At 48.1% G+C, this 25,960-nt stretch overlaps 1 protein-coding gene across 6 annotated transcripts in view; it reads left to right on the plus strand.

Annotated features, from left to right (window-relative positions):
* FucTA (glycoprotein 3-alpha-L-fucosyltransferase A) overlaps positions 1-25,960 on the plus strand; it is a 283,837-nt gene that overhangs the window by 160,070 nt on the left and 97,807 nt on the right. For 3 of the 6 annotated variants that reach the window (XM_070079550.1, XM_070079554.1, XM_070079555.1), the window contains one exon: positions 3,622-3,642. The exons of the other annotated variants lie outside the window; for them this stretch is intronic. In XM_070079550.1, the coding sequence (XP_069935651.1) occupies positions 3,622-3,642 (21 nt within the window). The remainder of the gene's footprint in view (positions 1-3,621; positions 3,643-25,960) is intronic. 6 annotated transcript variants of the gene reach the window in all.

Genomic DNA, 25,960 nt, shown 5'->3' on the forward strand with positions numbered 1-25,960 from the left:
ACCTGGCTGGTCACCTTGGTCACGGTGCACCCAGGTTCGAGTCCCGATTCCTTGAAATACATTACGTTTAGTCGCTTCCGGAGGTTAGCGCCCCGCGGCCCGGTCTCAGACCAGGTCTCCTGGTTACTGGTAGTACCTGCAGCGCACTCACCAGGTCTCCTGGTTACTGGTACCTGCAGCACACTCACCAGGTCTCCTGGTTACTGGTAGTACCTGCAGCACACTCACCAGGTCTCCTGGTTACTGGTAGTACCTGCAACACACTCACCAGGTCTCCTGGTTACTGGTAGTGCCTGCAGCACACTCACCAGGTCTCCTGGTTACTGGTAGTACCTGCAGCACACTCACAAGGTCTCCTGGTTACTGGTAGTGCCTGCAGCACACTCACCAGGTCTCCTGGTTACTGGTAGTACCTGCAACACACTCACCAGGTCTCCTGGTTACTGGTAGTACCTGCAACACACTCACCAGGTCTCCTGGTTACTGGTAGTACCTGCAGCACACTCACCAGGTCTCCTGGTTACTGGTAGTACCTGCAGCACACTCACCAGGTCTCCTGGTTACTGGTAGTACCTGCAACACACTCACCAGGTCTCCTGGTTACTGGTAGTACCTGCAGCACACTCACCAGGTCTCCTGGTTACTGGTAGTACCTGCAACACACTCACCAGGTCTCCTGGTTACTGGTAGTACCTGCAGCACACTCACCAGGTCTCCTGGTTACTGGTAGTACCTGCAACACACTCACCAGGTCTCCTGGTTACTGGTAGTACCTGCAACACACTCACCAGGTCTCCTGGTTACTGGTAGTACCTGCAGCGCACTCACCAGGTCTCCTGGTTACTGGTAGTACCTGCAGCACACTCACCAGGTCTCCTGGTTACTGGTAGTACCTGCAGCACACTCACCAGGTTTCCTGGTTACTGGTAGTACCTGCAGCACACTCACCAGGTTTCCTGGTTACTGGTAGTACCTGCAGCGCACTCACCAGGACTCCTGGTTACTGGTAGTACCTGCAGCACACTCACCAAGTCTCCTGGTTACTGGTAGTACCTGCAGCACACTCACCAGGTCTCCTGGTTACTGGTAGTACCTGCAGCGCACTCACCAGGTCTCCTGGTTACTGGTAGTACCTGCAGCACACTCACCAGGTCTCCTGGTTACTGGTAGTACCTGCAGCACACTCACCAGGTCTCCTGGTTACTGGTAGTACCTGCAGCACACTCACCAGGTCTCCTGGTTACTGGTAGTACCTGCAGCGCACTCACCAGGTCTCCTGGTTACTGGTAGTACCTGCAGCGCACTCACCTCACAACTGATGTCAGGGATCCATCCCCAGTACCGGAGGAGACATTAGGATGTGTTCCCTTAAGACACCTGCTGTCGGTGTACACCTAACAGTAAGTAGGTACCTTGGGTTAGTCACCTTACACCTGCTGCCACTGTTCACCTATGTGTAAAATAGGTACCTGGATGTTAGTGGACTGGTGTGGGTCGCATCCTGGGTGTTAGTGGACTGGTGTGGGTCACATCCTGGGTGTTAGTGGACTGGTGTGGGTCGCATCCTGGATGTTAGTGGACTGGTGTGGGTCGCATCCTGGGTGTTAGTGGACTGGTGTGGGTCGCATCCTGGGTGTTAGTGGACTGGTGTGGGTCGCATCCTGGATGTTAGTGGACTGGTGTGGGTCGCATCCTGGGTGTTAGTGGACTGGTGTGGGTGGCATCCTGGGTGTTAGTGGACTGGTGTGGGTCGCATCCTGGATGTTAGTGGACTGGTGTGGGTGGCATCCTGGATGTTAGTGGACTGGTGTGGGTGGCATCCTGGGTGTTAGTGGACTGGTGTGGGTCGCATCCTGTGTGTTAGTGGACTGGTGTGGGTCGCATCTTGGGTGTTAGTGGACTGGTGTGGGTTGCATCCTGGGTGTTAGTGGACTGGTGTGGGTGGCATCCTGGGTGTTAGTGGACTGGTGTGGGTCACATCCTGGGTGTTAGTGGACTGGTGTGGGTCACATCCTGGGTGTTAGTGGACTGGTGTGGGTCACATCCTGGGTGTTAGTGGACTGGTGTGGGTCACATCCTGGGTGTTAGTGGACTGGTGTGGGTAGCATCCTGGGTGTTAGTGGACTGGTGTGGGTCACATCCTGGGTGTTAGTGGACTGGTGTGGGTCACATCCTGGGTGTTAGTGAACTGGTGTGGGTGGCATCCTGGGTGTTAGTGGACTGGTGTGGGTCACATCCTGGGTGTTAGTGGACTGGTGTGGGTCACATCCTGGGTGTTAGTGGACTGGTGTGTGTCACATCCTGGGTGTTAGTGGACTGGTGTGGGTCACATCCTGGGTGTTAGTGGACTGGTGTGGGTCACATCCTGGGTGTTAGTGGACTGGTGTGGGTCACATCCTGGGTGTTAGTGGACTGGTGTGGGTCACATCCTGGGTGTTAGTGGACTGGTGTGGGTAGCATCCTGGGTGTTAGTGGACTGGTGTGGGTCACATCCTGGGTGTTAGTGGACTGGTGTGGGTAGCATCCTGGGTGTTAGTGGACTGGTGTGGGTCACATCCTGAGTGTTAGTGGACTGGTGTGGGTCACATCCTGGGTGTTAGTGGACTGGTGTGGGTCACATCCCGGGTGTTAGTGGACTGGTGTGGGTCACATCCTGGGTGTTAGTGGACTGGTGTGGGTCACATCCCGGGTGTTAGTGGACTGGTGTGGGTCACATCCTGGGTGTTAGTGGACTGGTGTGGGTCACATCCCGGGTGTTAGTGGACTGGTGTGGGTCACATCCTGGGTGTTAGTCGACTGGTGTGGGTGGCATCCTGGGTGTTAGTGGACTGGTGTGGGTGGCATCCTGGGGAACAAGATTAAGGACCACAATGGAAATAAGTTAGACAGTCCTCGATGACGCACTGACTTTCTTGGGTTATCCTGGGTGGCTAACCCTCCGGGGTTAAAAATCCCAACGAAATCTTATCTTATCCCCGTTTTTCATAAGAAGAATCTCGTACCTACCAAGCCTCCCGTGTTTGAGTAATTTCTGCGTGCTGGTTTGAGATCAGTCCCTCCATTATCATCTAGGTGTCGATTATGATGCATCTTTGTCGCCTTTAGTCTAAGGAGTACCATTTCACAGCCTTCCAAGCGATCCCAGTGGTTTAGGTGCCTGTCTGGGTTTATAAGACCCGTGTGAAGGGTTTATCTATACAGTGGACCCCCGGTTAACGATATTTTTTCACTCCAGAAGTATGTTCAGGTGCCAGTACTGACCGAATTTGTTCCCATAAGAAATATTGTGAAGTAGATTAGTCCATTTCAGACCCCCAAACATACACGTACAAACGCACTTACATAAATACACTTACATAATTGGTCGCATTCGGAGGTAATCGTTAACCGGGGGTCCACTGTATTTCCAATTTCGTCTATCATGTGTGAGTGAGTTTGTGTGTCAGTCTATTATACACATGTCATAATATATTCTGCCCCATTATTATTAATAACTAGTGTATATAATCCTACCATGATAATATACATCAAGTTAATTGTTACTTTTGTCCTGTTTAATATACCTGTTATATTTAAATTACTTAGATAATGTTGATGTTGATGTAAGTTCTGTTTTTCTAGGGGTCTTCCGAATCAGAAAAGGTTTGTGAATCATTATTAATGTTGTTACTAATCCGCCTGTGATGCATTCTGGCAGTTATAATGCTCGTTAACTACCCCTAGAGTAGTTAGTGCTGACGCTATACCACTAACAACCAAACACGCCACTAATTAGATCAGTAGTGGGGCTGGTTGGGCACTTACAGGCTTGTGATATGTGCCACTTTCCTTGTGGGAACTGAAGATTGACGACAGTGACAGGTGAAGATGATCATGGGTACGGTAACACTGTCACCTTCCTTACCTATGTCTGCCACCAGTAGACTTAGCCAGTGCCTGCCAGCAGTAGTCTCGTCCACTGTCTACACTACCTACATGGTGTACCCCACTACCTACATGGTGCACCTCACTACCTACATGGTGTACCACACTACCTACATGGTGTACCACACTACCTACATGGTGTACCACACTACCTACATGGTGTACCACACTACCTACATGGTGTACCCCACTACCTACATGGTGCACCACACTACCTACATGGTGCACCTCACTACCTACATGGTGTACCCCACTACCTACATGGTGCACCTCACTACCTACATGGTGTACCACACTACCTACATGGTGTACCACACTACCTACATGGTGTACCACACTACCTACATGGTGTACCACACTACCTACATGGTGTACCCCACTACCTACATGGTGCACCACACTACCTACATGGTGCACCTCACTACCTACATGGTGTACCACACTACCTACATGGTGCACCTCACTACCTACATGGTGTACCCCACTACCTACATGGTGCACCTCACTACCTACATGGTGTACCACACTACCTACATGGTGTACCACACTACCTACATGGTGTACCACACTACCTACATGGTGTACCACACTACCTACATGGTGTACCACACTACCTACATGGTGTACCCCACTACCTACATGGTGTACCACACTACCTACATGGTGTACCACACTACCTACATGGTGCACCTCACTACCTACATGGTGTACCCCACTACCTACATGGTGCACCACACTACCTACATGGTGCACCTCACTACCTACATGGTGTACCACACTACCTACATGGTGCACCTCACTACCTACATGGTGTACCCCACTACCTACATGGTGCACCTCACTACCTACATGGTGTACCACACTACCTACATGGTGTACCACACTACCTACATGGTGTACCACACTACCTACATGGTGTACCACACTACCTACATGGTGTACCACACTACCTACATGGTGTACCCCACTACCTACATGGTGTACCACACTACCTACATGGTGTACCACACTACCTACATGGTGTACCCCACTACCTACATGGTGTACCACACTACCTTCATGGTGCACCTCACTACCTACATGGTGTACCACACTACCTACATGGTGCAGCACACTACCTACATGGTGCAGCACACTACCTACATGGTGCACCTCACTACCTACATGGTGTACCACACTACCTACATGGTGCAACACACTACCTACATGGTGCAACACTACCTACATGGTGTACCACACTACCTACATGGTGCAGCACACTACCTACATGGTGCAGCACACTACCTACATGGTGCACCTCACTACCTACATGGTGTACCACACTACCTACATGGTGCAACACACTACCTACATGGTGCAACACTACCTACATGGTGTACCACACTACCTACATGGTGCACCACACTACCTACATGGTGCACCACACTACCTACATGGTGCACCACACTACATGATGGACCACTACCTACATGGTGCAACACACTACCTACATGGTGCAACACACTACCTACATGGTGCAACACTACCTACATGGTGTACCACACTACCTACATGGTGCACCACACTACCTACATGGTGCACCACACTACCTACATGGTGCACCACACTAACTACATGATGGACCACTACCTACATGGTGCAACACACTACCTACATGGTGCAACACACTACCTACATGGTGCACCACACTACCTACATGGTGCAACACACTACCTACATGGTGCACCACACTACCTACATGGTGCACCACACTACCTACATGGTGCACCACACTACCTGCATGGTGCACCACACTACCTACATGGTGCAACACACTACCTACATGGTGCAACACACTACCTACATGGTGCAACACACTACCTACATGGTGCACCACACTACCTACATGGTGCACCACACTACCTACATGGTGCAACACACTACCTACATGGTGCACCACACTACCTACATGGTGCAACACACTACCTACATGGTGCACCACACTACCTACATGGTGCACCACACTACCTACATGGTGCAACACACTACCTACATGGTGCACCACACTACCTACATGGTGCAACACACTACCTACATGGTGCACCACACTACCTACATGGTGCAACACACTACCTACATGGTGCACCACACTACCTACATGGTGCAACACACTACCTACATGGTGCACCACACTACCTACATGGTGCACCACACTACCTACATGGTGCAACACACTACCTACATGGTGCACCACACTACCTACATGGTGCAACACACTACCTACATGGTGCACCACACTACCTACATGGTGCACCACACTACCTACATGGTGCAACACACTACCTACATAGTGCATCACACTAACTACATGATGGACCACTACCTGCATGGTGCACCACACTACCTACATGGTGCAACACACTACCTACATGGTGCACCACACTACCTACATGGTGCAACACACTACCTACATGGTGCACCACACTACCTACATGGTGCAACACACTACCTACATGGTGTACCACACTACCTACATGGTGTACCACACTACCTACATGGTGTACCATACTACCTACATGGTGCACCACACTACCTACATGGTGCACCACACTACCTACATGGTGCAGAACACTACCTACATGGTGCAACACACTACCTACATGGTGCACCACACTACCTACATGGTGCACCACACTACCTACATGGTGCACCACACTACCTAAATGGTGTACCACACTACCTACATGGTGCAACACTACCTACATGGTGCACCACACTACCTACATGGTGCACCACACTACCTACATGGTGCACCACACTACCTACATGGTGCACCACACTACCTACATAGTGCATCACACTAACTACATGATGGACCACTACCTGCATGGTGCAACACTACCTACATGGTGTACCACACTACCTGCATGGTGTACCACACTACCTACATGGTGTACCACACTACCTACATGGTGTACCACACTACCTACAAGGTGTACCACACTACCTACAAGGTGTACCACACTACCTACATGGTGTACCACACTACCTACATGGTGTACCACACTACCTACATGGTGTACCACAGTACCTACATGGTGTACCACACTACCTACATGGTGTACCACACTACCTACATGGTGTACCACACTACCTACATAGTGCAACACTATCTACATGGTGTACCACACTACCTACAAGGTGTACCACACTACCTACATGGTGTACCACACTACCTACATGGTGTACCACACTACCTACATGGTGTACCACACTACCTACATGGTGTACCACACTATCTACATGGTGTACCACACTATCTACATGGTGTACCACACTATCTACATGGTGTACCACACTACCTGCATGGTGTACCACACTACCTACATGGTGCACCACACTACCTACATGGTGTACCACACTACCTACATAGTGCATCACACTATCTACATGGTGTACCACACTACCTACATGGTGCACCACACTACCTACATGGTGCACCACACTACCTACATGGTGCACCACACTACCTACATGGTGCACCACACTACCTACATGGTGCACCACACTACCTACATAGTGCATCACACTACCTACATGGTGAACCACACTAACTACATGGTGTACCACTACCTACATGGTGTACCACACTACCTACATGGTGCACCACACCACCTACATGGTGCACCACACTACCTACTTGGTGTACCACACTACCTACATGGTGCACCACACTACCTACATGGTGCACCACACCACCTACATGGTGCACCACACCACCTACATGGTGCACCACACCACCTACATGGTGCACCACACCACCTACATAGTGCACCACACTACCTACATGGTGCACCACATTACCTACATGGTGCACCACACCACCTACATGATGCACCACACCACCTACATGGTGCACCACACTACCTACATGGTGCAACACACTACCTACATGGTGCACCACACTACCTGCATGGTTCACCACACTACCTACATGGTGCACCACACTACCTGCATGGTTCACCACACTTACATGGAGCACCACACCACCTACATGGTGCACCACACTACCTAGATGGTGCACCACACTACCTACATGGTGCACCACACTACCTACATGGTGCAAAACACTACCTACATGGTGCACCACACTACCTACATGGTGCACCACACTACCTACATGGTGCACCACACTACCTACATGGTGCACCACACTACCTACATGGTGCACCACACTACCTACATGGCGCACCACACTACCTACATGGTGCACCACACTACCTACATGGTGCACCACACTACCTACATAGTGCACCACACTACCTACATGGCGCACCACACTACCTACATGGTGCACCACACTACCTACATGGTGCACCACACTACCTACATGGTGCACCACACTACCTACATGGTGCACCACACTACCTACATGGCGCACCACACTACCTACATGGCGCACCACACTACCTACATGGTGCACCACACTACCTACATGGTGCACCACACTACCTACATGGTGCACCACACTACCTACATGGTGCACCACACTACCTACATGGTGCACCACACTACCTACATAGTGCACCACACTACCTACATGGCGCACCACACTACCTACATGGCGCACCACACTACCTACATGGTGCACCACACTACCTACATGGTGCACCACACTACCTACATGGTGCACCACACCACCTACATGGCGCACCACACCACCTACATGGCGCACCACACCACCTACTTGGTGCACCACACCACCTACATGGTGTACCACACTACCTACATGGTGTACCACACTACCTACATGGTGTACCACACCACCTACATGGTGCACCACACTACCTACATGGTGCACCACACTACCTACATGGTGCACCACACTACCTACATGGTGCACCACACTACCTACATGGTGCACCACACTACCTACATGGTGCACCACACTACCTACATGGTGCACCACTCTCTCCTAGATGAAGGCTGACACTGCTATAGTTGCCATGACAACATCACGTCCTTACGAGACAAACAACCACGTAATCTCTCACCCTAACAAGCATGCACTTGGTTCCATGGGACTGTCTTGACGTGGTGTGCAAGCCTCTTGTACTGCTCCTTACTCACGGTCTTCACGGTTCTTCCATTTGTTAACCATGTATACACTAACTTTGCCAGCTAGTCTTCTATACATTTAAAGTATACCAGAGGTAGAATATACCAGCGTGTGTTGTTAATATGTGTAGTTTATGGATTTAGTGAAATTCCTGACAAAGACCAGTAAAGTGAGGGTATATAATGCTGAAGAGTGAATCGAGAAGTAGAGTTGAACAAGTGGAGTGTGACTGCTAAATGGAATAATCAAATGCTTGAAAAGTAGGTTGGGACAGCGGGCTTACTGTAGTGCTTGTCTATGTAGTTTTATTTATTGTCTGGTGAGAGTCTGGCCAGCACTTGTGAAATTAAGAACGAAGTTCGTTTGTATGTGATGGTGTTAATGTTAGAGCAGACTCGAAGCACAGACTAATGTGCCCTTTTGCTTCCTTCATATCTAACAACTTCATCAGTTGGGTTTCGTGTTTCGTTGAATGGGAGAGAGGAGCTCACGACTACGTTTTGTTATAAGCTTCTCTCTCCTATGTACAGGTTATTGGTGTATTGTTCAAGTCAGGGTATTGTGGCTTTTGGTTCTTTAGTACTGGTATTATTGACGTCATCCCACTGACAGGCATTTGTGTTTGTTGAACCTCGAGTTCAGGTTCTTGAAGGTTAATCCCTTGTATAACTTTTCACAAGCTCCACATGGGATCACGTAGATGCCGACAGCCATGTTCTAATTATGATTCCTCTTTTATTTGAAAATATGGTAGCAATCCTGTTAGTTTTGAAGAGGTTATTGCTTGTGTTGACAGGTAGAACGTTGAAACTCTTGGGGGCTGGATTTTTTCTGGCAGTGTAGAGTATCTTCTCCACTCTTATCCAGTCATTAATAAAGCGTTACGGGTTAGCAAAGCTCAGGGAAGACATTACTGATTTAGTCCCATTCTTCCTGAAGGAATGTAGAAGTCTTTTGAGGTCTTAGGAAGACACGAGTCCCTCTTCGGACTCTTGTTGATTACAAGTACAGAAACACATATCAGAGAAATGACATGAAGAATGAAATACGTACAGTATATGGGTATGATGTCCAAGCATTATATTGATAAAGCCACTGGGTGGCAAGACGTCTATAAGATACCCAGATGTTGCACAAGACTCTTATTCTATATTTTGTCGGTACTGGAAATCACTGATATACATTATTCAGATAGATGGTAAACTAGTTGTGAAAGTATCAGACATACAGAGTAGGATGTGCTTGGAAGCTGCTGTGATTGCCATAACTTGCACCGTTACATAGAAACCAGGTTCATTCATTTCAGAAACACTATCTAGACTAATTCTCATTAGATATGACACTACTACATAAAACTATGAAGGAGTATCCAGGTAGGCCTACTGGTCTGACCTAATTTCCACAATATTGGATGATAGGATTTAGTAGTTACATTAAATATAACACTTATCACCCAGCTCTATATCTCCCCTGACTCTCCTCATAATAACCCAGATGGAGACAAAATATCAGGAGGTTAATCTGGATATCTCGGCCACCTTCTGAGGTCCTCTTCAGCAGAAAGGTGTCAAAATATACAGTCAACCTTCTGTCTCCATTGAATTATTATGAATCATTAATAAATGTTAATTACACTCTAGTTATTAAGTTTTTCCTACGTTTATTTACGTCTCTCTCTGAGAACAGATAATGTAAATACTGGAATAAACGTTGTAACAAAATTCTATATACGTTAATATTACGTACGTTAACGTACATAACATTATCATGCAGGAAGATGTTTAATAGAGACAAGTTATACCATAAATTAAGTAAACATCCTGGACGTCACCTGACTAAAAGCAAATCTGATGTTAATTATGAATAAGGTAGATTATAGTGGAAAATTAACGTGTTGCTAGGAGATGGAGGAACTTAGGTACCTCACAACCTTGTGTAAGTGATGCTAGGTACCTGACAACCTTGTGTAAGTGATGCTAGGTACCTGACAACCTTGTGTAAGTGATGCTAGGTACCTGACAACCTTGTGTAAGTGATGCTAGGTACCTGACAACCTTGTGTAAGTGATGCTAGGTACCTGACAACCTTGTGTAAGTGATGCTAGGTACCTGACAACCTTGTGTAAGTGATGCTAGGTACCTCACAACCTTGTGTAAGTTATGCTAGGTACATGACAACCTTGTGTAAGTGATGCTAGGTACCTCACAACCTTGTGTAAGTGATGCTAGGTACCTGACAACCTTGTGTAAGTGATGCTAGGTACCTCGCAACCTTGTGTAAGTGATGTTAGGTACCTCACAACCTTGTGTAAGTGATGCTAGGTACCTGACAACCTTGTGTAAGTGATGCTAGGTACCTCACAACCTTCTGTAAGTGATGCTAGGTACCTCACAACCTTGTGTAAGTGATGCTAGGTACCTGACAACCTTGTGTAAGTGATGCTAGGTACCTGACAACCTTGTGTAAGTGATGCTAGGTACCTGACAACCTTGTGTAAGTGATGCTAGGTACCTGACAACATTGTGTAAGTGATGCTAGGTACCTGACAACCTTGTGTAAGTGATGCTAGGTACCTGACAACCTTGTGTAAGTGATGCTAGGTACCTGACAACCTTGTGTAAGTGACACTAGGTACCTGACAACCTTGTGTAAGTGATGATAGGTACCTCACAACCTTGTGCAAGTGATGCTAGGTACCAGACAACCTTGTGTAAGTGATGCTAGGTACCTGACAACCTTGTGTAAGTGATGCTAGGTATCTGACAACCTTGTGTAAGTGATGCTAGGTACCTCACAACCTTGTGTAAGTGATGCTAGGTACCTCACAACCTTGTGTAAGTGATGCTAGGTACCTGACAACCTTGTGTAAGTGATGCTAGGTACCTGACAACCTTGTACAAGTGTTGCTAGGTACCTCACAACCTTGTATAAGTGATGCTAGGTACTTCACAACCTTGTGTAAGTGATGCTAGGTACCTGACAACCTTGTGTAAGTGATGCTAGGTACCTGACAACCTTGTGTAAGTGATGCTAGGTACCTGACAACCTTGTGTAAGTGATGCTAGGTACCTGACAACCTTGTGTAAGTGATGCTAGGTACCTGACAACCTTGTGTAAGTGATGCTAGGTACCTCACAACCTTGTGTAAGTGATGCTAGGTACCTGACAACCTTGTGTAAGTGATGCTAGGTACCTGACAACCTTGTGTAAGTGTTGCTAGGTACCTCACAACCTTCTGTAAGTGATGCTAGGTACCTCACAACCTTGTGTAAGTGATGCTAGGTACCTCACAACCTTGTGTAAGTGATGCTAGGTACCTGACAACCTTGTGTAAGTGATGCTAGGTACCTCACAACCTTGTGTAAGTGATGCTAGGTACCTGACAACCTTGTGTAAGTGATGCTAGGTACCTGACAACCTTGTGTAAGTGATGCTAGGTACCTGACAACCTTGTGTAAGTGATGCTAGGTACCTGACAACCTTGTGTAAGTGACACTAGGTACCTGACAACCTTGTGTAAGTGATGATAGGTACCTGACAACCTTGTGTAAGTGATGCTAGGTACCTCACAACCTTGTGCAAGTGATGCTAGGTACCAGACAACCTTGTGTAAGTGATACTAGGTACCTCACAAACTTGTGTAAATGATGCTAGGTACGTCACAACCTTGTGTAAGTGATGCTAGGTACCTCACAACCTTGTGTAAGTGATGCTAGGTACCTGACAACCTTGTGTAAGTGATGCTAGGTACCTGACAACCTTGTGTAAGTGATGCTAGGTACCTGACAACCTTGTGTAAGTGATGCTAGGTACCTCACAACTTTGTGTAAGTGATGCTAGGTACCTCGCAACCTTGTGTAAGTGATGCTAGGTACCTCGCAACCTTGTGTAAGTGATGCTAGGTACCTCACAACCTTGTGTAAGTGATGCTAGGTACCTCACAACCTTGTGTAAGTGATGCTAGGTACCTCACAACCTTGTGTAAGTGATGCTAGGTACCTCACAACTTCGTGTAAATGATGCTAGGTACCTGACAACCTTGTGTAAGTGATGCTAGGTACCTGACAACCTTGTGTAAGTGATGCTAGGTACCTGACAACTTTCTGTAAGTGATACTAGGTACCTGACAACCTTGTGTAAGTGATGCTAGGTACCTGACAACCTTGTGTAAGCAATGCTAGGTACCTGACAACCTTGTGTAAGTGATGCTAGGTACCTGACAACCTTGTGTAAGTGTTGCTAGGCACCTCACAACCTTGTGTAAGTGATGCTAGGTACCTCACAACCTTGTGTAAGTGATGCTAGGTACCTGACAACCTTGTGTAAGTGATGCTAGGTACCTCACAACCTTGTGTAAGTGATGCTAGGTACCTGACAACCTTGTGTAAGTGATGCTAGGTACCTGCCAACCTTGTGTAAGTGTTGCTAGGCACCTCACAACCTTGTGTAAGTGATGCTAGGTACCTCACAACCTTGTGTAAGTGATGCTAGGTACCTCGCAACCTTGTGTAAGTGATGCTAGGTACCTCACGACCTTGTGTAAGTGATGCTAGGTACCTCACAACCTTGTGTAAGTGATGCTAGGTACTTCACAACCTTATGTAAGTGATGCTAGGTACCTGACAACCTTGTGTAAGTGATGCTAGGTACCTGACAACCTTGTGTAAGTGATGCTAGGTACCTCACAACCTTGTGTAAGTGATGCTAGGTACCTCACAACCTTGTGTAAGTGATGCTAGGTACCTGACAACCTTCTGTAAGTGATGCTAGGTACCTGACAACCTTGTGTAAGTGATGCTAGGTACGTCACAACCTTGTGTAAGTGATGCTAGGTACCTGACAACCTTGTATAAGTGATGCTAAGTACCTCACAACCTTGTGTAAGTGATGCTAGGTACCTGACAACCTTGTGTAATGATGCTAGGTAACTCACAACCTTGTGTAAGTGATGCTAGGTACCTGACAACCTTGTGCAATTGATGCTAGGTACCTGACAACCTTGTGTAAGTGTTGCTAGGTACCTCACAACCTTGCGTAAGTGTTGCTAGGTACCTCACAACCTTGTGTAAGTGTTGCTAGGTACATCACAACCTTGTGTAAGTGTTGCTAGGTACCTCACAACCTTGTATAAGTGTTGCTAGGTACCTCACAACCTTGTGTAAGTGTTGCTAGGTACCTCACAACCTTCTGTAAGTGTTGCTAGGTACCTCACAACCTTGTTTAAGTGATGCTAGGTACCTCATAACCTTGTGTAAGTGATGCTAGGTACCTCACAACCTTGTGTAAGTGATGCTAGGTACCTCACAACCTTGTGTAAGTGTAGCTAGGTACCTCACAACCTTGTGTAAGTGTTGCTAGGTACCTCACAACCTTGTGTAAGTGATGCTAGGTACCTCACAACCTTGTGTAAGTGATGCTAGGTACCTCACAACCTTGTGTAAGTGTTGCTAGGTACCTCACAAACTTGTGTAAGTGATGCTAGGTACCTCACAACCTTGTGTAAGTGATGCTAGGTACCTGACAACCTTGTGTAAGTGATGCTAGGTACCTGACAACCTTGTGTAAGTGATGCTAGGTACCTGACAACCTTGTGTAAGTGATGCTAGGTACCTGACAACCTTGTGTAAGTGATGCTAGGTACCTGACAACCTTGTGTAAGTGATGCTAGGTACCTGACAACCTTGTGTAAGTGATGCTAGGTACATGACAACCTTGTGTAAGTGATGCTAGGTACCTCACAACCTTGTGTAAGTGATGCTAGGTACCTCACAACCTTGTGTAAGTGATGCTAGGTACCTCACAACCTTGTGTAAGTGATGCTAGGTACCTCACAACCTTGTGTAAGTGATGCTAGGTACCTGACAACCTTGTGTAAGTGTTGCTAGGTACCTCACAACCTTGTGTAAGTGATGCTAGGTACCTCACAACCTTGTGTAAGTGATGCTAGGTACCTGACAACCTTGTGTAAGTGATGCTAGGTACCTCACAACCTTGTGTAAGTGTTGCTAGGTACCTCACAACGTTGTGTAAGTGTTGCTAGGTACCTCACAACCTTGTGTAAGTGTTGCTAGGTACCTCACAACCTTGCGTAAGTGTTGCTAGGTACCTCACAACCTTGTGTAAGTGTTGCTAGGTACATCACAACCTTGTGTAAGTGTTGCTAGGTACCTCACAACCTTGTATAAGTGTTGCTAGGTACCTCACAACCTTGTATAAGTGTTGCTAGGTACCTCACAACCTTGTGTAAGTGTTGCTAGGTACCTCACAACCTTCTGTAAGTGTTGCTAGGTACCTCACAACCTTGTGTAAGTGATGCTAGGTACCTCATAACCTTGTGTAAGTGATGCTAGGTACCTCACAACCTTGTGTAAGTGATGCTAGGTACCTCACAACCTTGTGTAAGTGATGCTAGGTACCTCACAACCTTGTGTAAGTGTTGCTAGGTACCTCACAACCTTGTGTAAGTGTTGCTAGGTACCTCACAACCTTGTGTAAGTGATGCTAGGTACCTCACAACCTTGTGTAAGTGTTGCTAGGTACCTCACAACCTTGTGTAAGTGATGCTAGGTACCTCACAACCTTGTGTAAGTGATGCTAGGTACCTGACAACCTTGTGTAAGTGATGCTAGGTACCTGACAACCTTGTGTAAGTGATGCTAGGTACCTGACAACCTTGTGTAAGTGATGCTAGGTACCTGACAACCTTGTGTAAGTGATGCTAGGTACCTGACAACCTTGTGTAAGTGATGCTAGGTACCTGACAACCTTGTGTAAGTGATGCTAGGTACATGACAACCTTGTGTAAGTGATGCTAGGTACCTCACAACCTTGTGTAAGTGATGCTAGGTACCTCACAACCTTGTGTAAGTGATGCTAGGTACCTCACAACCTTGTGTAAGTGATGCTAGGTACCTCACAACCTTGTGTAAGTGATGCTAGGTACCTGACAACCTTGTGTAAGTGTTGCTAGGTACCTCACAACCTTGTGTAAGTGATGCTAGGTACCTCACAACCTTGTGTAAGTGATGCTAGGTACCTGACAACCTTGTGTAAGTGATGCTAGGTACCTCACAACCTTGTGTAAGTGTTGCTAGGTACCTCACAACGTTGTGTAAGTGTTGCTAGGTACCTCACAACCTTGTGTAAGTGTTGTTAGGTACCTCACAACCTTGTGTAAGTGTTGCTAGGTACCTCACAACCTTGTCTAAGTGTTATGTACCTCACAATCTTGTGTAAGTGATGCTAGGTACCTCACAACCTTGTGCAAGTGTTGCTAGGTACCTCACAACCTTGTGTAAGTGATGCTAGGTACCTCACAACCTTGTGTAAGTGTTGCTAGATACCTCACAACCTTGTGTAAGTGATGCTAGGTACCTCACAACCTTGTGTAAGTGTTGCTAGGTACCTCACAACCTTGTGTAAGTGATGCTAGGTACCTCACAACCTTGTGTATGTGATGCTAGGTACCTCACAACCTTGTGTAAGTGTTGCTAGGTACCTCACAACCTTGTGTAAGTGATGCTAGGTACCTCACAACCTTGTGTAAGTGATGCTAGGTACCTCACAACCTTGTGTAAGTGTTGCTAGGTACCTCACAACCTTGTGTAAGTGTTGCTAGGTACCTCACAACCTTGTGTAAGTGTTGCTAGGTTCCTCACAACCTTGTGTGTGTTGCTAGGTTCCTCACAACCTTGTGTAAGTGTTGCTAGGTACCTCACAACCTTATGCAAGTGTTGCTAGGTACCTTACAACCTTGTGTAAGTGTTGCTAGGTACCTCACAACCTTGTGTTAGTGTTGCTAGGTACCTCACAACCTTGTGTAAGTGTTGCTAGGTACCTCACAACCTTGTGTAAGTGTTGCTAGGTACCTCACAACCTTGTGTAAGTGTTGCTAGGTACCTCACAACCTTGTGTAAGTGTTGCTAGGTATCTCACAACCTTGTGTAAGTGTTGCTAGGTACCTCACAACCTTGTGTAAGTGTTGCTAGGTACCTCACAATCTTGTGTAAGTGTTGCTAGGTACCTCACAACCTTGTGTAAGTGTTGCTAGGTACCTCACAACCTTGTGTAAGTGTTGCTAGGTACCTCACAACCTTGTGTAAGTGTTGCTAGGTACCTCACAACCTTGTGTAAGTGTTGCTAGGTACCTCACAACCTTGTGTAAGTGTTGCTAGTGTGTTAGTAAGAGTCGTGGGTTTGTGTATTCTGGTGGGATTATTTACTTGTGGTTTGAAGAGGAATAGTTCAGAGAACCGACAACATTGATGGACTGACCACGTCGACTCAAGGTTGAGGGACTGATTACCTCAAACTCCCCCTGTTCTTCACCATTCTCCTTCGTAGGGACTGTTGAACTCAGTGTGGAGAAACGTTTCCTAATTAAACCTACCGAAATGTTGCATATGTGTCTAATTTATCTACTTGTGGCTCCTCAGTGAGACACTTGCACAGGTGTCTGTCTTGTGGTTCGTCAAGGTGGCACTTGTAGTCTATGAAGGGCTCTTGATTCAATGATTTGGAACTAGCCACCTTTTTCTTGGATCGAACCTAATTCTTTCGCATTTCCTTGGGGACTGTGTAGCCCATACGTGTCTAACGCTCCCCTATACATGTAATACTCCTTAAGCTTCGCCAGGTAACATTGACGGTTGTCTGGTCTGATGGACTTGGTGTCCCGTGGCTTGGTTGGTAGCGCACTCACCTCACACGCTGAGGTCCGGGGTTCGATCCCCGGTACTGTTAGAAATATTAGGGTGTGTTTCCTTAAGACTTCTGCTGTCAGTGTTCACCTAGCAGTAAGTAGGTACCTGGGTGTTAGTTACCTTACACCTGCTGTCAGTGTTCACCTAGCAGCAAGTAGGTACCTGGGTGTTAGTCACCTTACACCTGCTGTCAGTGTTCACCTAGCAGCAAGTAGGTACCAGGATGTTAGTCACCTTACATCTGCTGTCAGTGTTCACCTAGCAGTAAGTAGGTACCTGGGTGTTAGTTACCTTACACCTGCTGTCAGTGTTCACCTAGCAGTAAGTAGGTACCTGGGTGTTAGTCACCTTACACCTGCTGTCAGTGTTCACCTAGCAGTAAGTAGGTACCTGGGTGTTAGTTACCTTACACCTGCTGTCAGTGTTCACCTAGAAGTAAGTAGGTACCTGGGTGTTAGTCATCTTACACGTGCTGTCAGTGTTCACCTAGCAATAAGTAGGTACCTGGGTGTTAGTCACCTTACTCTTCCTGTCAGTGTTCACCTAGCAATAAGTAGGTACATGGGTGTTAGTTACCTTACACCTACTGTCAGTGTTCACCTAGCAGTAAGTAGGTACCTGGGTGTTAATTACCTTACACCTGCTGTCAGTGTTCACCTAGCAATAAGTAGGTACCTGGGTGTTAGTCACCTTACACTTGCTGTCAGTGTTCACCGAGCAGTAAGTAGGTACCTGGGTGTTAGTCATCTTACACCTGCTGTCAGTGTTCACCTAGCAATAAGTAGGTACCTGGGTGTTAGTCACCTTACTCTTGCTGTCAGTGTTCACCTAGCAGTAAGTAGGTGCCTGGGTGTTAGTCACCTTACACCTGCTGTCAGTGTTCACCTAGCAGTAAGTAGGTACCTGGGTGTTAGTCACCTTACACCTGCTGTCAGTGTTCACCTAGCAATAAGTAGGTACCTCGGTGTTAGTTACCTTACACCTGCTGACAGTGTTCACCTAGCAATAAGTAGGTACTTGGGTGTTAGTCACCTTACACCTGCTGTCAGTGTTCACCTAGCAGTAAGTAGATACCTGGGTGTTAGTCACCTAAAACCTCCTGTCAGTGTTCAGTGAGCAGTAAGTAGGTACCTGGTTACTACTTGACTGGTGTGGGTGGCATCCTGGGGACAAAATTAACCCAAGTTGTGGGAAATGCTCTACATAACCAGGGACTTTCTATGTCATAGGTGTGAGCTATGGTCTGTATAAGTTGTATCATGTACTGCTAGAAATAAACGTTATTATTATTATTATTATTATTATTATTATTATTATTATTATTATTATTATTATTATTATTATTATTATTATTAATGTACTGTTGAGAATGGGAATATCTGACCACTCAGTCAAGCAGTACATTCCATTGTGAGACTGTGGGTATCAATAAATTCAGTGACTCCTTAGGTTAGTTTAGGTTAGATTAGGTTAGGTTAGGTTAGTTTAGGTTAGGTTAGCTTAGGTTAGGTTAGGTTACTTTAGGTTAGGTTAGCTTAGGTTAGGTTAGATTAGGTTAGGTTAGGTTTGGGTAAGTTAGTTTAGGTTAGGTTAGGTTAGTTTAGGTTAGGTTAGGTTAGTTTAGGTTAGGTTAGGTTAGGTTAGGTTAGGTTAGCTTAGGTTAGGTTAGGTTACTTTAGGTTAGGTTAGCTTAGGTTAGGTTAGATTAGGTTAGGTTAGGTTTGGGTAAGTTAGTTTAGGTTAGGTTAGGTTAAATTAGGTTAGGTTAGGTTAAGTTAGGTTAGGTTACTTTAGGTTAGGTTAGGTTTGGATAGGTTAGTTTAGGTTAGGTTAGGTTAAATTAGGTTAGGTTAGGTTACTTTAGGTTAGGTTAGGTTACTTTAGGTTAGGTTACTTTAAGTTAGTTTAGGTTAGGTTTGTCAGGAAACAGGACAAGTACTTCCTGACACTGGTCTTATTTATACGACGCACAGCTACAGCTTTTGGTCATGTGACCGAGGCCTTCCACTGGCTTCCCTTATATATATCATGCTAACACTACTGACGTATTCACACTACATCGTATAATACAACAACAACCACCCTGACAATAATTCTGTGTTCTTATCTCCAATAAATCCCCATTGAGAATTATTTCAACATTGTTTATCACCGGAAGAACACGAGAATAACAGAATTTGTTCTCTGAGAGAACGTTACGTGGATGATCTTTGTTATTGTGTTAATCTCTAAGTTTGTGCTTGTATTGTCAGGGTTGACTTTCACTGACTGACTCTCCGGCTGCTGCTGGTGCCGGGGTTTAAAGGTGATGGTTGCAGTGGTGGGCGTTGACTAGCTTTCCTCTGTGACTTGGTGGTGGGTTGGTGTGCTAGTTGGTGCTGGTGATGGGTTGATGTGCAAGTTGGTGCTGGTGGTGGGTTGATGTGCTAGTTGGTGCTGGTGATGGGTTGATGTGCTAGTTGGTGCTGGTGGTGGGTTGATGTGCTAGTTGATACTGGTGGTGGGTTGATGTGCTAGTTGGTGCTGGTGGTGGGTTGATGTGCTAGTTGGTGGGCTGATGTGCTAGTTGGTGCTGGTGGGTTGTGCTAGTTGGTGCTGGTGGTGGGTTGATGTGCTAGTTGGTGCTGGTGGTGGGTTGTGCTAGTTGGTGCTGGTGGTGGGTTGATGTGCTAGTTGATGCTGGTGGTGGATTGATGTGCTAGTTGGTGCTGGTAATGGGTTGATGTGCTAGTTGATGCTGGTGGTGGGTTGATGTGCTAGTTGATGCTGGTGGTGAGTTGGTGCTAGTTGGTGCTGGTGGTGGGCGTATGTGCTAGTTGGTGCTGGTGGCGGGTTGATGTGCTAGTTGGTGCTGGTGGTGGGTTGATGTGCTAGTTGATACTGGTGGTGGGTTGATGTGCTAGTTGGTGCTGGTGGTGGGTTGATGTGCTAGTTGGTGCTGGTGGTGGGTTGTGCTAGTTGATGCTGGTGGTGGGTTCATGTGCTAGATGGTGCTGGTGGTGGGTTCATGTGCTAGTTGATGCTGGTGGTGGGTTGATGTGCTAGTTGGTGCTGGTGGTGGGTTGATGTGCTAGTTGGTGCTGGTGGTGGGTTGATGTGCTAGTTGATACTGGTGGTGGGTTGATGTGCTAGTTGGTGCTGGTGGTGGGTTGATGTGCTAGTTGGTGCTGGTGGTGGGTTGATGTGCTAGTTGGTGCTGGTGGTGGGTTGTGCTAGTTGATGCTGGTGGTGGGTTCATGTACTAGATGGTGCTGGTGGTGGGTTCATGTGCTAGTTGATGCTGGTGGTGGGTTGATGTGCTAGTTGGTGCTGGTGGTGGGTTGTGCTAGTTGGTGCTGGTAGTGGGTTGATGTGCTAGTTGGTGCTGGTGGTGGGTTGATGTGCTAGTTGGTGCTGGTGATGGGTTGATGTGCTAGTTGGTGCTGGTGGTGGGTTGATGTGCTTGTTGATGCTGGTGGTGGGTTGATGTGCTAGTTGATACTGGTGGTGGGTTGATGTGCTAGTTGGTGCTGGTGGTGGGTTCATGTGCTAGCTGGTGCTGGTGGTGGGTTGATGTACTAGTTGGTGCTGGTGGTTGATGTGCTAGTTGATGCTGGTGGTGGGTTGTGCTAGTTGGTGCTGGAGGTGGGTTGATGTGCTAGTTGATGCTGGTGGTGGGTTGTGCTAGTTGGTGCTGGTGTTTTATGTGCTAGTTAGTGCTGGTGGTGGGTTCATGTGCTAGTTGGTGCTGTTGGTGGGTTGGTGTGCTAGTTGATGTTGGTGGTGGGTTGATGTGCTAGTTGGTGCTGGTGGTGGGTTGATGTGCTAGTTGGTGCTGGTGGTGGGTTGTGCTAGTTGGTGCTGGTGGTGTTTCATGTGCTAGTTGGTGCTGGTGGTGGGTTGATGTGCTAGTTGGTGCTGGTGGTGGGTTCATGTGCTAGTTGGTGCTGGTGGTGGGTTGATGTGCTAGTTGATGCTGGGGGTGGATTGTGCTAGTTGGTGCTGGTGGTGGGTTGATGTGCTAGTTGATGCTTGTGGTGGGTTGATGTGCTAGTTGGTGCTGGTGGTGGGTTGATGTGCTAGTTGGTGCTGGTGGTGGGTTGATGTGCTAGTTGATGCTGGTGGTGGGTTCATGTGCTAGTTGGTGGTGGGTTCATGTGCTAGTTGGTGCTGGTGGTGGGTTGATCTAGTTGGTGCTGGTGGTGGGTTGATGTGGTAGTTGATGCTAGTGGTGAGTTGATGTGCTAGTTGATGCTGGTGGTGGGTTGATGTGCTAGTTGGTGCTGGTGGTGGGTTGATGTGCTAGTTGGTGCTGGTGGTGGGTTCATGTGCTAGTTGATGCTGGTGGTGGGTTCATGTACTAGTTGATGCTTGTGGTGGGTTGATGTGCTAGTTATTACTGGTGGTGGGCTGATGTGCTAGTTGGTGCTGGTTGTGGGTTGTGCTAGTTGATGCTGGTGGTGGGTTGATGTGCTAGTTGGTGCTGGTGGTGGTTTGATGCGCTAGTTGGTGCTGGTGGTGGTTTGATGTGCTAGTTGGTGCTGGTGGTGGGTTGTGCTAGTTGGTGCTGGTGGTGGGTTGTGCTAGTTGATACTGGTGGTGGGCTGTGCTAGTTGGTGCTGGTTGTGGGTTGATGTGCTAGTTGATACTGGTGGTGGGTTAATGTACTAGTTGATGCTGGTGGTGGGTTGATGTGCTAGGTGCTGGTGGTGGTTTGATGTGCTAGTTGGTGCTGGTGGTGGGTTGTGCTAGTTGGTGCTGGTGGTGGGTTGTGCTAGTTGGTGCTGGTGGTGGGTTGATGTGCTAGTTGGTGCTGGTGGTGGGTTGTGCTAGTTGGTGCTGGTGGTGGGTTGATGTGCTAGTTGATGCTGGTGGTGGATTGATGTGCTAGTTGGTGCTGGTAATGGGTTGATGTGCTAGTTGATGCTGGTGGTGGGTTGATGTGCTAGTTGATGCTGGTGGTGAGTTGGTGCTAGTTGGTGCTGGTGGTGGGCGTATGTGCTAGTTGGTGCTGGTGGCGGGTTGATGTGCTAGTTGGTGCTGGTGGTGGGTTGATGTGCTAGTTGATACTGGTGGTGGGTTGATGTGCTAGTTGGTGCTGGTGGTGGGTTGATGTGCTAGTTGGTGCTGGTGGTGGGTTGTGCTAGTTGATGCTGGTGGTGGGTTCATGTGCTAGATGGTGCTGGTGGTGGGTTCATGTGCTAGTTGATGCTGGTGGTGGGTTGATGTGCTAGTTGGTGCTGGTGGTGGGTTGATGTGCTAGTTGGTGCTGGTGGTGGGTTGATGTGCTAGTTGATACTGGTGGTGGGTTGATGTGCTAGTTGGTGCTGGTGGTGGGTTGATGTGCTAGTTGGTGCTGGTGGTGGGTTGATGTGCTAGTTGGTGCTGGTGGTGGGTTGTGCTAGTTGATGCTGGTGGTGGGTTCATGTACTAGATGGTGCTGGTGGTGGGTTCATGTGCTAGTTGATGCTGGTGGTGGGTTGATGTGCTAGTTGGTGCTGGTGGTGGGTTGATGTGCTAGTTGGTGCTGGTGGTGGGTTGTGCTAGTTGGTGCTGGTAGTGGGTTGATGTGCTAGTTGGTGCTGGTGGTGGGTTGATGTGCTAGTTGGTGCTGGTGGTGGGTTGATGTGCTAGTTGGTGCTGGTGGTGGGTTGATGTGCTTGTTGATGCTGGTGGTGGGTTGATGTGCTAGTTGATACTGGTGGTGGGTTGATGTGCTAGTTGGTGCTGGTGGTGGGTTCATGTGCTAGCTGGTGCTGGTGGTGGGTTGATGTACTAGTTGGTGCTGGTGGTTGATGTGCTAGTTGATGCTGGTGGTGGGTTGTGCTAGTTGGTGCTGGAGGTGGGTTGATGTGCTAGTTGATGCTGGTGGTGGGTTGTGCTAGTTGGTGCTGGTGTTTTATGTGCTAGTTAGTGCTGGTGGTGGGTTCATGTGCTAGTTGGTGCTGTTGGTGGGTTGGTGTGCTAGTTGATGTTGGTGGTGGGTGGATGTGCTAGTTGGTGCTGGTGGTGGGTTGATGTGCTAGTTGGTGGGTTGATGTGCTAGTTGATGCTGGTGGTGGGTTGATGTGCTAGTTGGTGCTGGTGGTGGGTTGTGCTAGTTGGTGCTGGTGGTGTTTCATGTGCTAGTTGGTGCTGGTGGTGGGTTGATGTGCTAGTTGGTGCTGGTGGTGGGTTCATGTGCTAGTTGGTGCTGGTGGTGGGTTGATGTGCTAGTTGATGCTGGGGGTGGATTGTGCTAGTTGGTGCTGGTGGTGGGTTGATGTGCTAGTTGATGCTTGTGGTGGGTTGATGTGCTAGTTGGTGCTGGTGGTGGGTTGATGTGCTAGTTGGTGCTGGTGGTGGGTTGATGTGCTAGTTGATGCTGGTGGTGGGTTCATGTGCTAGTTGGTGGTGGGTTCATGTGCTAGTTGGTGCTGGTGGTGGGTTGATCTAGTTGGTGCTGGTGGTGGGTTGATGTGGTAGTTGATGCTAGTGGTGAGTTGATGTGCTAGTTGATGCTGGTGGTGGGTTGATGTGCTAGTTGGTGCTGGTGGTGGGTTGATGTGCTAGTTGGTGCTGGTGGTGGGTTCATGTGCTAGTTGATGCTGGTGGTGGGTTCATGTACTAGTTGATGCTTGTGGTGGGTTGATGTGCTAGTTATTACTGGTGGTGGGCTGATGTGCTAGTTGGTGCTGGTTGTGGGTTGTGCTAGTTGATGCTGGTGGTGGGTTGATGTGCTAGTTGGTGCTGGTGGTGGTTTGATGCGCTAGTTGGTGCTGGTGGTGGTTTGATGTGCTAGTTGGTGCTGGTGGTGGGTTGTGCTAGTTGGTGCTGGTGGTGGGTTGTGCTAGTTGATACTGGTGGTGGGCTGTGCTAGTTGGTGCTGGTTGTGGGTTGATGTGCTAGTTGATACTGGTGGTGGGTTGATGTACTAGTTGATGCTGGTGGTGGGTTGATGTGCTAGGTGCTGGTGGTGGTTTGATGTGCTAGTTGGTGCTGGTGGTGGGTTGTGCTAGTTGGTGCTGGTGGTGGGTTGTGCTAGTTGGTGCTGGTGGTGGGTTGATGTGCTAGTTGGTGCTGGTGGTGGATTGATGTGCTAGTTGGTGCTGGTGGTGGGTTGATGTGCTAGTTGGTGGTGGGTTGATGTGCTAGTTAGTGCTGGTGGTGGGTTGATGTGCTAGTTGGTGTTGGTGGGTTCATGTGCTAGTTGGTGCTGGTGGTGGGTTCATGTGCTAGTTGGTGCTGCTGGTGGGTTCATGTGCTAGTTGGTGCTTCTGGTGGGTTCATGTGCTAGTTGGTGCTTGTGGTGGGTTGTGCTAATTGATGCTGGTGGTGGGTGGATGTGCTAGTTGGTGCTGGTGGTGGGTTGATGTGCTAGTTGGTGCTGGTGGTGGGTTCATGTGCTAGTTGATGCTGGTGGTGGGTTGTGCTAGTTGATGCTGGTGGTGGGTTGTGCTAGTTGATGCTGGTGGTGGGTTGTGCTAGTTGGTGCTGGTGGTGGGTTGTGCTAGTTGGTGCTGGTGGTGGGTTGTGCTAGTTGGTGCTTGTGGTGGGTTCATGTGCTAGTTGGTGCTTGTGGAGGGTTCATGTGCTAGTTGGTGCTTGTGGTGGGTTGTGCTAATTGATGCTGGTGGTGGGTGGATGTGCTAGTTGGTGCTGGTGGTGGGTTGATGTGCTAGTTGGTGCTGGTGGTGGGTTCATGTGCTAGTTGATGCTGGTGGTGGGTTGTGCTAGTTGATGCTGGTGGTGGGTTGTGCTAGTTGGTGCTGGTGGTGGGTTGTGCTAGTTGGTGCTGGTGGTGGGTTGTGCTAGTTGGTGCTTGTGGTGGGTTCATGTGCTAGTTGGTGCTTGTGGTGGGTTCATGTGCTAGTTGGTGCTTGTGGTGGGTTCATGTGCTAGTTGGTGCTGGTGGTGGGTGGATGTGCTAGTTGGTGCTGGTGGTGGGTTGATGTGCTAGTTGGTGCTGGTGGTGGGTTGATGTGCTAGTTGGTGCTGGTGGTGGGTTGTGCTAGTTGATGCTGGTGGTGGGATGTGCTAGTTGGTGCTGGTGGTGGGTTGATGTGCTAGTTGATGCTGGTGGTGGGTTGATGTGCTAGTTGATGCTGGTGGTGGGTTGTGCTAGTTGATGCTGGTGGTGGGTTGTGCTAGTTGGTGCTGGTGGTGGGTTCATGTGCTAGTTGGTGCTGGTGGTGGGTTGTGCTGGTGGTGGGTTCATTTGCTAGTTGGTGTTGGTGGTGGGTTCATGTGCTATTTGATGCTGGTGGTGGGTTGATGT

Source organism: Cherax quadricarinatus, chromosome 100, assembly GCF_038502225.1.
Source record: "Cherax quadricarinatus isolate ZL_2023a chromosome 100, ASM3850222v1, whole genome shotgun sequence".
NCBI classification, from domain to species: domain Eukaryota; kingdom Metazoa; phylum Arthropoda; class Malacostraca; order Decapoda; family Parastacidae; genus Cherax; species Cherax quadricarinatus.